This window comes from Stegostoma tigrinum, chromosome 27, assembly GCF_030684315.1.
Source record: "Stegostoma tigrinum isolate sSteTig4 chromosome 27, sSteTig4.hap1, whole genome shotgun sequence".
Lineage (NCBI taxonomy): Eukaryota > Metazoa > Chordata > Chondrichthyes > Orectolobiformes > Stegostomatidae > Stegostoma > Stegostoma tigrinum.
Window position 1 is genome coordinate 42,325,114 of NC_081380.1, and position 12,200 is coordinate 42,337,313.

At 44.0% G+C, this 12,200-nt stretch overlaps 1 protein-coding gene across 2 annotated transcripts in view; it reads left to right on the forward strand.

Moving 5' to 3' along the window:
• ypel2a (yippee-like 2a) overlaps positions 1 to 9,345 on the forward strand; it is a 52,490-nt gene extending 43,145 nt beyond the window's left edge. Inside the window, exons 4-5 of one of the 2 annotated variants that reach the window (XM_048556815.2) lie at positions 1,753 to 1,861; positions 5,594 to 9,345. In XM_048556815.2, the coding sequence (XP_048412772.1) occupies positions 1,753 to 1,861; positions 5,594 to 5,683 (199 nt within the window). In that variant the 3' untranslated portion in view covers positions 5,684 to 9,345. Of the gene's footprint in view, positions 1 to 1,752; positions 1,862 to 3,251; positions 3,719 to 5,593 lie in introns of those variants that run through there. The other variant, XM_059655404.1, reaches the window with a different exon arrangement.
• The last annotated feature ends 2,855 nt before the right edge of the window (positions 9,346 to 12,200 follow it).

Sequence of the window (12,200 nt, forward strand, 5' to 3'; positions counted from 1 at the left end):
AAACACTATTATATTTTCAAGTCAGAATGGTGAGTAGCTTCTGGGGCAATTTGCACCTGGAGGTTTTCCCATCTATCCCTTGTCCTTCTAGCTGATTGAGGTCATCGGGTTGGATGGTGCTATTGACAGAGTCTGTATGAGTTGCTGCAGTCCAACTTGTAGATGGTACACACTGCTGCCACAGTGCTTCAGTGGTGGAGGGAGTGAATGTTGAAGGTGGTGGGTAAGGTGCCAGTCAGATTGGCTGCTTTGCCCCATAAGTGTTGAGTTTCTTGAGGTAATGTTACTCAATGCTGGAGGATGGTAAGTAAGGACATGTTGGAGGGTAATTATTCTTCAGTGAAGGCCGTTGCCTTCAAACTAGTTGCTGTTAGTTGCAGGAGCGAGTCAGTAAACTCAGTTCTTTAAGTATTGTAATTTGTCAAAATCGTTTTTCATTCACTGTTACCGGTTATAGGTTTTGGAAAGCGGGACAGTTTCTAATTCACCAACCATGTCAAACTCCTATCACAGACTCTGAGGTGAAGATTGAGAAAAGGTTGTTCTTAGCCTCACCTTGACCCAATACTCTCACAGTCTTGTCATTATTGTCCCCATTGCCATTCAGCCCTGATATTAGAGCTTCTAGCTCGTTCCTTGCTGTTACCATTGGTGTCACTGAAGTCTGCATGTATGTATGTCTGCATGTAAGCAGAGTAACAGTCAATTCCAGAGGCCAGCCTTTTGCATGATTACAGGGAGTCATAAGGTCACTTTGTCCCATTTTTCCTTCCAGGGCTGCAGTTCTGAGGAATGTTGGATATGCCTTTATCAGTCTGCTGGCCATTCTGTCAATTTAAACTCCACACCTTCTCTCTCTCACCTCTCTCTCCTTCTGTCACTCCCTTCTCTTTCTTTCTTTCTCCTCGTTTCCACTATATCAACCTTGCTCCCTTCTCTGCCTGTCTTCCTCCCTCCCCCTCCCCCGGCCCCTTGCTCTTTTCCCTCTCGCTGAATTCTCTTTTCTCTCTCTTTTTTCTACTGTCTCACTCTCTCGCTCTCTCTTTTTCCTGTTCACTCTGTTTTCCCCCCGTCTTTCTTACTCCCTTCCTCTCTTTCCTTCTCTCTCGCTCCGTTCCCCCCTCTCTCTCTCCACCTGTCTTCACTTGCTCTTTTCCCACCTCTCTTCCCCACCTGTCTTTCCCTTCTTTCTCTGTGTCTCTCTTTCCCTGGCTGTCTGCCTTCCCCTTCTCTCTCAGTCTCATCCACAGACAATATGGTCTTTTTTACTCCTCTGATTTGCTCTGTACCACTCAGCACGTGCAGTGATTGAAGCTGTGACCTCGTGCTCTCTTGTTAGCCTCCGGCTGCTTGAGGAACCCTGTTTGAAATATTTCCAGTTCTAGCCTTCATTATATGTACCTCTCCATATGCTGCGTGGTTCACTAAAGGCTGGGTTCCGCCTCTTCTCTCACTCCTCCTCTCTAATTTTATTTTAACTATTTTGGAGCTTCTTTATCTCTCCATGACTAACATAGGAACAGGAGTAGGCCATTCAACCCCTCAAGTCTTTATTTTTAGACAACAACTTGCATTTATATAACATTGTCAACATTTCTCTCATTGCCAGAGTGTTATTACTTCACAAATAGTGAAATTTGGCTGTAAAGTGCTTCGAGATGTGCTGAGGTAGTGACAGGTGACACAGAAATGTGCATTCTGTGTTTATTTTCCATGTTTAAGTGCTGATGTTGTCTAACCTTTCTTTTGCAGAGTTAATGTGGGCTGTGGACCAGCGGAGGAGCGGGTTTTACTTACTGGCCTGCATGCAGTGGCTGACATTTACTGCGAAAACTGCAAAACCACACTGGGCTGGAAATATGTAAGTTGGTGGCTGTGTGTGTTTGTGTATCTCCTTCTATGTATGGATATCTCCTTGTGTATCTATCTGTGTGCCTTTTTTTTAATCCATTCACGGGATGAGGGCGTCACTGGCTAGGCAGCATTTATTGTCCAGAGGGCTATTAAGAGTCAACCACATTGCTGTGGGTCTGGCATCACATGTAGGCCAGACCAGGTAAGGATGGCAATTTCCTTCCCCTATGAACATCAGTGAACCAGATGGGTTTTTCTGACAGTCAGCATTGGATTCATGGTCATCATTAGATTCTTCATTCCAGATATTTTATTGAATTCAAATTCCACCATCTGCCCTGGTGGTATTTGAACCCAGGTCCCCAGAACTTTATCTGGATCTCTGGATTAACAGTCCAGCAATAAGACCACTAGGCTATCACATCCCCCTCTGTTGTGTGTCTTTTTGTTTCCTAGAGTTTGTAGTTTTTGTACGTGTCTGCATATTTATTAAATTTTGTTTGTTAACACCTGAAATGTTTTACTGCATTTAAAAGCACCACAAAGGTGTTATTTTTATGTGACATTATTACCTCCTGTTTGACAATTCACCTCCACCCACCCACAGCCAACATGTAAAACTGCATATATCTATGTGCCCTCAGTGATGACGCTGGAATTTTCCGTCAGGCAGACTCCATTATATTTGCATTGAAATATAGGAAATAGGAGCAGGAGTAAACCATTGAGCCCTTCAAACTTCCTAGGCCACTCAGTTTGACCATGGCTTATCTTCTCCATCAACCTCATATCCCCTGAAGTATTTCATATCTTGGAACCTCTCGATATCGATCTTGATCCTAATCACTGACTGACCCTCTAAAGTCATCTGGAGTAGAGAATTCCAAAAATACACCACCCTCTAAGTGAAAAGATACCTCCTCATTTCAGTCCTCGATGGCGTCCTCCTTATTCTGAGATTCTGTTCCCTGGGTGTAAGCAGCAACATCCCCACGATCACCCCAAAACAAGAATACTTTTCTAAACGAGAGAGAATGCAGACCTAATTTCCTCAATCCAGGACAATGCAGGGATGGGATCTGTCTGCTGAACTTACATTGAACTGTACCTAAGCAAAAACAGAATGTGAAGTGATTCTAGGCCTCAAACCGCATGTGAATGTAAAGATGAACATTAGCGGTCAAACACTTGTAATTACCTTTGCAAAGTGATCATAGCAAAAACACAATATTCTGCACACCTGTGGGGTGTCCTGTTTAATTGAAAGTAACTCTTACTCAGCTTCTTAAACTCTAATGTCTGGCCGTCTTCTGACCTGGCCTTGCAGCACTTGGAAAAACTTGATTGTCAGGTTATTTTCTTTATTTTCATTTATTTTCTTTTCCTTTCACAACCAGAGGGAAGATAATTTAAAAATATTTATAAGATGTACTTATTGCTGGCTGGGCAGCATTTCTTGCCCATCCCCAGTTGCCCTCGAGAAGGTGATGGTAAGCTGCCGTCTTGAACTACTGCAGCCCATGTGCTGTAGATAGACTCACAGTGCCTTTATGGAGGGAATTTCAGGATTTTGACCAAGTGACGCTGAAGGAACAGCAATATATTTGCAAGTCAGGATGGTGAGTGACTTGGAGGGGAATTTGCAGGTGGTGGTGTTCCCATGTATCTGCTGCCCTGTCCTTCTAGATTCTTCTTTACACTAAATAATCCGTACTGTGCACCCAGGACTAAGGACTTTCCATCACAGTGAGTATGATGTGTTCGTTTGAATATTGGGTTGTAGTAAGAGGTGCGCTAAGTCCCACTTAGACAATCTAACTCAAAACAAACAGGGAATCCAGTCTGGATTCTCTCAGCCTGAAAAGGAGACACTGTTTCTGATAGTAAAATGTGAGGCTGGATGAACACAGCAGGCCAAGCAGCATCTCAGGAGCACCTGAGATGCTGCTTGGCCTGCTGTGTTCATCCAGCCTCACATTTTATTATCTTGGATTCTCCAGCATCTGCAGTTCCCACTATCTCTGATACTGTTTCTGATACATCAAGTTTAGACTTGAGGCTTAGTTGTTGGGTGATGCTGATCTCCCCGTGCCCCACACTGTCCTATATACACTCCCTTACTGCCTGTTTCCACCTCTGTAACCTTTGCCTCATTTTGTCTCTACTTCAGCCCATCAAGTGATAAAATCGTCAACCCGCATGTTGTTAGATCCCTGAGCCAACTATAAGGCCTGAGCTCAAGCTAAAGCCCCTTTGCCTATGTGCTAATAAAGCACCAAGTCTTATTCACCTATTGCACTGGTACTCTGAATTATATTGGCCCCTAGTCCAGTTGCCCTTCAATTCTAAAAGTTCTTATTGCTCTTTTCGAATCCCTCAACAATTGCCCTGATGTTGTACCCCGCCTCATCTCTGTAAAGTTATCCAGTCTCAACACTCTGTCTGAGACATCATCGTTCTTCCAATTCCAGTTGTGCACCACTGATTTGAATTTTTCCACCGTTGGCGGTTTCAGCTTTAACATTCCTCCTTCAAACCTCTTCACTTCCTTTAATCCCACCCACCCAACGTTATGATACTTCCTAAAACCTACTACTTGGACTAATGTTCTCACCACCAATCTGAATATAGGAGCGCAAAAGCAGGAGGAGGCCATTCATCCAGTCAAACCCTACACCACCTTTCCATAAGATCATGGCTACTCTGGTTGTGATCTCAACTCCACCCTCTGGTCAGTGTCCCCCGTGAGTCATTGAAAAATCTAAATAATTCTGCTTTGAATACTTTTCAAGACCTAGTTTCCACTACATTCTGGGGAAGCGAATTCCAAGATCTGTTCATCCTCTATTAGAAAACAGTTCTCATCTTGATCTTAAAAGGGACACCTCTTATTCTGAAACTGTGTCACCTAGTTCTAGTCTCCCCAACAACATAGAAGATGGGAGCAGGTGGTCCGGTTGATCATCGAGCTCAATATCCTAATCCTAATCCTGCTTTCCCACACAGCCCTTGATCCTTTCATCCACAAGAGCTAGATCTGCCTCTTCCTTGAAAACACATGATGTTTTGACCTCAACCTGTGGTAGTGAATTCCACAGGTTCACTGTCTCTGGGTGCAGATGTTTCTCCTCATCTCAGTCTTAAAAGGTTTACTCCTTCCTAAACCACAACCCCAGGTTCTGAACTCCTCCACCATCAGGAATATCTAACTTGTCTAGTAATTTTACAATTATATAGGTTTCCGTGAGATATCCCCTTATTCTTCTAAATTCCTGTGAATATAATCCTAACCTATTCAATCGTTATTCATGTGCTAGTCCTGCCATCCAAGGAATCAGTCTGCTAAACCTTCACTGCACTCCCTCCATAGCAAGAATATCATCCCTCAGACAGGAAGTCCAAATTGACCTCACCAATGTCCTGTATAAGTGAACAAAGTCATCCTTGCTCATGTCCTCAAAGAGGATTCACAAGAGGAAATATCCTCTGAGTATCCACCATATCTATTACCCCCTACTTCCGCACTGTTCAGAACTCTAGTGGACATAGGCCGTGTTCAATTTTTCCTCTTACAATAACCCATGGTCATAGCAGTATCTCATGTGCCTCAAAGTCAAGTTTTGTTTGATAGCACCTCCTCCGAAGCGCCTTTGGACACAAGTGCCACTGTCAAGGTGCCACATGAATGCAAGTTGCAGTTGTTATTGCTGTTGAACTCAGTGCTGCTGTTTGTCCACAGGAACACGCCTTTGAGAGCAGTCAGAAGTACAAAGAAGGAAAGTACATTATAGAACTTGCGCATATGATTAAGGACAATGGCTGGGAGTGAACACAAAGTCCCGCTGGAGCTGATCACTGGGCTGTTTATCCTGGAAAAAGAGGAGTAACTGAAGGCTTTGGTTGTACATGTTGTGGGGGGAAGCTGAGCTGCTGATGCTCCACCTCCCAGCCACCCTCCTCTGCATTTCTCTTCCTTTTGTCATTTATCTTCTGTTGTCTTTTTGTTTCACCTCCTGCAATCAGACATCTCCTGGCTCCTGCTCTCCACCATTGTCGTTGCGGCTGAACTACTGCACCAAAGCTCGGGGATATTGAATATGCTTTATTTATTGAAATTTCCCTTCCATCGGTTAACCTGACCAACTGTCCTAGTGACGTGATGCTTACTGGAGAATAGTGTCGTTCAGGATGATAGGGAGGTGAAAGGGGGCAACTCGTGGTGTTTCAGAGTAAATGCAGGTGGAAAGTTCAAAGCCGGTGCATCCTCGTGTCTCCGTGCCCCATCTGTTTGGCTGGTCAAGAGGCAGACTGTCACCCCAAACAGGTACCTGCAACCCAGTCAGCCATTTGGCTGATGGAAGGATAGAGACACTTCCCTTCACGAGCAGGCAGGGCCTGCAGGTGATGCATGTTCCCTTCCCAGAGGAAGGAAATCGGCCTCTTACCAGCTTGCCCACTGTGAGCCAATGTCCAGCCCTACCCTGACATCTGGTGTGACCCACACAGGTGGCTTTGCATTCAGTTCGGATGCAGTCTGCACTGAGAGTGGGTGAGGCTTCTCCTGCCCCCTTCATCCCAGTTTCCTTGATTGCTCCCAGCTGCCTCATTGTCACATTATTTTAAAAATATCACTCCAATGAGCTGCACCAATCCAACTGAAAAGCTGTTAGGTTCTCTGGAAGCTTGTCTGTGCGAAAGGGTGCCTTCCCAACGAAGCTGGTGGTGAATTATTGGTTTCTCCAGGGTACTCCATTCCCTGCAGTGGCCCCAGTCAGACAAAGAATAACTGGAACTGCAGCTTCTCGTCACCTGAATCTATTTCAACAGGATCCTTTCAAATGATGATGATTCAAGGTGCCTGGAAATGGGTCTGTTTTGAGAGGGAGTGATGGATCAGCTCATTGTAGCTCAGCATTAACCTTTGTGGGCCTGTTGCCAGTGTTTTCGTTTGCAGACAAGAGACGGGCAAAGAGAGAATGAGCGACGAATGGCAGAAATGGTGTCCCTTTGGTAGCCTGCCAGGGCACATTGGGAAAATGCGGATTACAGACCAGGCAGAGTGAACAGTATCACTTTGAGTCTGTGAGGTAAGGTGAGGACAAAGCCTCCTGCCGACTGACGTTGGGTTTGGGGACTGGAGGGCTGAGGGTTACCCAAACCCACAAAACACAGCTCCCCAGCTGAGACTTCATTTCTAAAGCTGTCAGCAACGCAGAAGCAATCCTAGTTTCCAGGGTGGTCATGTGAGTGACAAATGACAAAACTGGTTCCACCTAATTACTCAATAGCAGGGAGGGAGGAAGAAGATATGTTTTTCAGACATGGTTATGGTCTGTGGGGTCAATAGGAGGAGGAGGAGGGTGTTCCATCAGTGAGTGGGAAATACTGTAAAAATGTCACTGACTGCTGTTTACCAATCTCAAGTTGTACATAGCTCTTGTTAGACCCTATTTAGAAAAGGGGACTCATTTCCAGACACTGCACCCTCAGAAAGAAGGTATTTAGAGTCATAGAGTCATACAGCATAGAAGCAGACCTTTTAGTCCATGTCGTCCATGCTGACCAGGATTCCTAAACTGAATTAGTCTCTCATTTGCCTGCGTTTTATATTGGAGGAGGTGCAGCAGAGTTTCATTAATAAGACCCAGGGCCTGAAAGAGTCAAATTATAAGGGACAATTACTCAGACTCGCATCCCTTCGTACGTATAAGATTAAAGAGTGATCTAATTTAGATATTAGGATGATTAACGGGTAGGTAGATAGAGACTATATTACCTGGTAAGGGAAGTTCAGAACAAGGGGCAACACTTTAGCAACTTGAAGGTAGACCATTCAGGAAAGGAATGCTGTTGTGAAGGCCTTCAAGGGGTCTTGGAATTCTGGAACTCTGCACAAAAGTGCTGTGAGGATCAAGTGAAAATTTCACACTGAGCTTTATAGAGTTATTTTCCTCTCAGGCAATAGTGTCCGGTAATGTTGGATTAGGGCAGGTAGATGAATTAAACAAATTGGCTGTGATCTAAGTGAATAATGGAATGAACTCAAGGGGCTGAATGGCCTCCTTCTGTTCCTATTTGCCTACTTGACACATTAGTAACCAGACGTGACATGTTTCCATTGCTGTGTGCCCAGAGGCTGGGACAGGAGGGAGCTCTGAACCTCATGATGGAACCTTTTATTTTGATTCAGTAAAGTCTGATACATATTCGGGAATGATCTTGGGTCAGCTCAGCAGGTTGCCTCCAGCCTTTAAACTAACCCCCAGTCCTCCCAGCCCCTGTTTCTGGGGTAAGCATATTTGCATCCTGCTGGCTGTTACAAAGCGCCCATGCACCACATTTTTCGACAAGTCACACTTTTCAGCTTTCTTCAATTCTCTATTTTTGCAGCGATACAGAGGCTGCAGCAACTTTCTACAACATACGCCCAGAGTGTAACCAAAACATAGGGTTGGGTATCGCTGCTGAAATCCCTGGCACCAGCAAGCAGACCACTGGGCTTCTGTGAGTCAACAGGGCAGCCAGTCAAACAAATGTGTTCAAATATCGACCAAAGCATCTCTCTACTTGCACAGTTTCATGAGTCAGGCAGTAAGTCCAGCCATAGTTATCAGCCGTGAACTGCCACTGGATGTGTTTAATTGGTGCAGAGATCTCCCTTTTATGTGTTAGTCGTGTGGTTAATCTGAAGCCTTCATCTAACGTATCTAATGTTTGGAGTTTGGCTTCTGAAAAAAGCTACATCCAAACACAAGTCCACTTTAGAAGGACAACTCCTGTTGTCTGATCATTTTGTGGGACTTTCTCAAATCTTGCTGGTCGTTGGATTGTGAAGACTTCACATGGATTCCTCCAGTATCCCAGCGATAACACTGTCGCCCAAGGCTCACAGGGTATCATAAATATCGTTGTCCAAAAATGCCTTTTGGTCCCCACTCAAGACAGGCCTGCTGCGAATAAGATCCTGGAGGAGAAGGACCAAATGCACCAGCGTGGCTGACCAACACGGTCTGTGTAGATGCTTGTAGAGAGAGAGTAAATAGGACTTTGCATTACGGGTTAGTGGCTATATCGTGAACACGGCTGACTTGTTACCATGGGTTTGTGCCCTCCCTCGCATGGAATATAATATGTCCAAAGCAATGTCACAGAGCCTTTCGGTTGGGTGGTCTGTTGTACCTCCAACAAGCCCTTTGGTTCAAGCAGCCAATTAGCCTTTGTTTTGTCGCGGCCAAAGCTAGCTTCTAATTGGATTCCGCTTTGATTTGAAGTAATCATTGGCGACCACTGCCAATTCCCTGATAAGTCATATTGCCTCTTGCGATTGGCTAAAAGATGTACACTTCGCTAGATCATCTCCTTAAGTGATAATGTACTGTTCCCCTATTTAAACAACAAATTGGTAATATATACAGAATTTGTCTTATATTGTGTACTCTTGTAAATATTCGTATTTAAAAGAATTTTTTTATAATATATGTATTCAACAAATGTCTGACCCAAATCTTTGAGCATTTTTTCCTGCTTTGTATTAATTTATGCTAAAATATTTTCTTTCCATTTTAAGGTATTTTTGTTTCATCTCAGTTTGTCAAGGGGAGCGATGTAACAATTCTTGTTGTTTACATTTTGTATTCTGCTGTATTTAGCCAGGGTGCTACACTGATCTGAGTTAGCTGATAAGTGTAAACTAACACCCTTTCTCAAGGTAGCATTAGGTCAATAAAACCACCCTTTTTGGGGTCAAATAGTCACAGCTACCTAACCTTACTATTGCCAATTTAAGGTAATTTGCAAAAGCGTCAACAGTTACCTCAAGAAAAGTGTTTTTTTTGTTTAAACACAGCAAGGAGTTAAGATCTAGAATGCGCTGCCTATGAATGTAGTGGAGGTAGATCCATTTGTGGCTTTCAGAAGAGGATCGGATCATTATCTGAAAGAGGAAAAAACTTGCAAGGCAGGAGATTGGCGCTGGGTGAAATTGTCTTGCAGAAAGCAGGCACAGACATCACAGGCTAGATATTAATCAGTCTCAGTCTTAAACATGCTCAACTATTGGGCTTTCACAGCACTTGGACAGAGAATGAAGAAATTCCTCTTCATTTCAGTCTCAAATGACTTACCTTTATTTCAAAAATATACTTTATTCATAAAAATATCTTTACACATGTAGTCACTGGGGCAGTTCAATTCCGCACACAGTATTTAGATATGTAGGACAAACAAGCCCAAGGTGTTTCTTTCTTATACGTAAGTTTACCGAAATTATTTACATAAGTTTGAGGCACCGGGAGAGTCTAATAACTGAATAGACCTCCGTTTAACTTTGGTTCAGAAACTTCGGGTGGTCATCTTTCCCCACTTTACCTTGGCAGTAGCTGCCCCAAGCTTCAGTGTGTCCCTCCGCACAGTCCTGGACCTTGGAATGTGCCACTTTGCAACATTCAGTTGAGGTCAATTCCTTGCACATTAAGGGCAGATCAAAAAGTGTCTTTCACTGAATTGGTGGTCCTTCGTGCACAGTCGATGTTTGTCTCAGCGTGCATGCTGGCAATCAGACCTTAGAGCACAAAGTCCTGCATCACAAAGCTGCTCAGGATGAACATCAACAAAAAGTACTGCATCTCTTTCCATACATCTCTTATTCTGAGACTGAATGCGTTGTGGGGTTTAGACATGCTCTGCAAAGGGAAGCATCCTTCTTGCAGCTATCCTGAGGAGCCTTTTAAGACTGTGTAAACATCAATGAGATCACTTGTCTATCACTTCCGGATTTTAGCTCGTGTTCCTCAATCTGTCCTCATAAAACAGTCATAGGAACTGGAGAGTTTTGCAGTTTCATTTCCCCCAGGTTCTTGCTTTAAGCTCGCAATCAATATGAAAATTAGTCCCGGTTAAAGGCAGCCTAGTTGAAATCTCCATTTTCTTCTCTGTTAAATTCTATCGTCATGGAGACTGAGTCACCACCTCCAGCTGTTGTCCATTACCTGTTTTCAGTGACCATCGTTGATGTGAGTCATTGAGCATTTGCAACTGTGTCCTCAGTTCTAAGTCACTGGACTCAAAACAATAACTGTTTCTGCCTCTACAGATACTGCCAGATCTGCTGAGTTTCTCCAACATTGTTAATGTGTTCTTGCACGTTGTGTACATTTTCAGTCTGAGGTAGTGAGTGATGGGAACAGACACCCTGCCTCCCCACCACCACCATACCCATTGCCTCTAATTTTCCATTTTTTACAAGAGCTGGGCCCTTGAACCTAAGACCACCTAGATGTTTAGCTGCAAATATTTTCCTAAATAACCTGTTCAGAGATGTTATGACATACCTCTGGAGGAGGAGGGACTTGAACCCTGTCTCTGAGGCGGAGACATTACTACTGTTCCACAAGAACCCTGAAGCCTAATGCATCTGATATTCCGAGGCAGTCTCCCGCCAAATAATGACCGGACCTGAGTCTTCCAAGAACAAGCTAATTCAGACTAGTAAAGCTGGAGGCCCAAGTGTTGGATTTATTTTTAAATCAACCAGTTCAGACACATTAAGGCACACCTTTGGGGCAGCTGGGACTTGAACCCAGGCTTCCTGGCTCAGAAGTTGGGACACGAACCACTGCACCACAATCATCCTTAGTGTTCAGTTGTATCCTTATCTGAAACCTATTTTTCAAAGACGCATTATCATTAAGCTGCTAAGACTTGATGTAAACAAGGTCCATTCGGGATTATTTGTCAGCAGCTGTAATCTTATCGTGATTCTTTTTTCAACAGCACCTTTCTGAACAGTCCAAATGACCTTGAGCTTGTCATGGCAGAATAGATCGTTGAGGTCTCCAATTGTGAGCCAGGCCCAGTCTCTCATCTGCAAACCTTTGTTGCAAAGAATCCAATGCTGTGACCCGCCTGTCGTGCTGCATGTTTGGAATCATAAACTTAGCAAAAGACTGTTCAATCCATATTGTCTCTGCTGACTTTTGCAGCAGTGCAGTTGGTCACACTACCCCTACTCTTTGTCCCCCCGTAGTCCTGTAGTTTCCTCCTCTGTCATCAATCCAATTCCTGTTCAGAAAATACTGTTGAATCTGTTTTCACCAGAGCACTTCAGGCCGCTACAACTGACTGTGCAGAAGTAAACACCCCACCCCCACCCCATTCTGCATCTTTTGCCATTTATTTTAAAGCTGTGACCTCTAATTCCAGACTGAGTGATTAAGAAGGTAGTATCACCAACACCAATATTTGGAATACATCAGTTATATCCTTTACCGTTCTTCTCTTCTTCACCATCCCAGCTTCTGCATAAGTGAGGTGTGCTATCCCTGACACCTGATAAATTCTGGTAAATA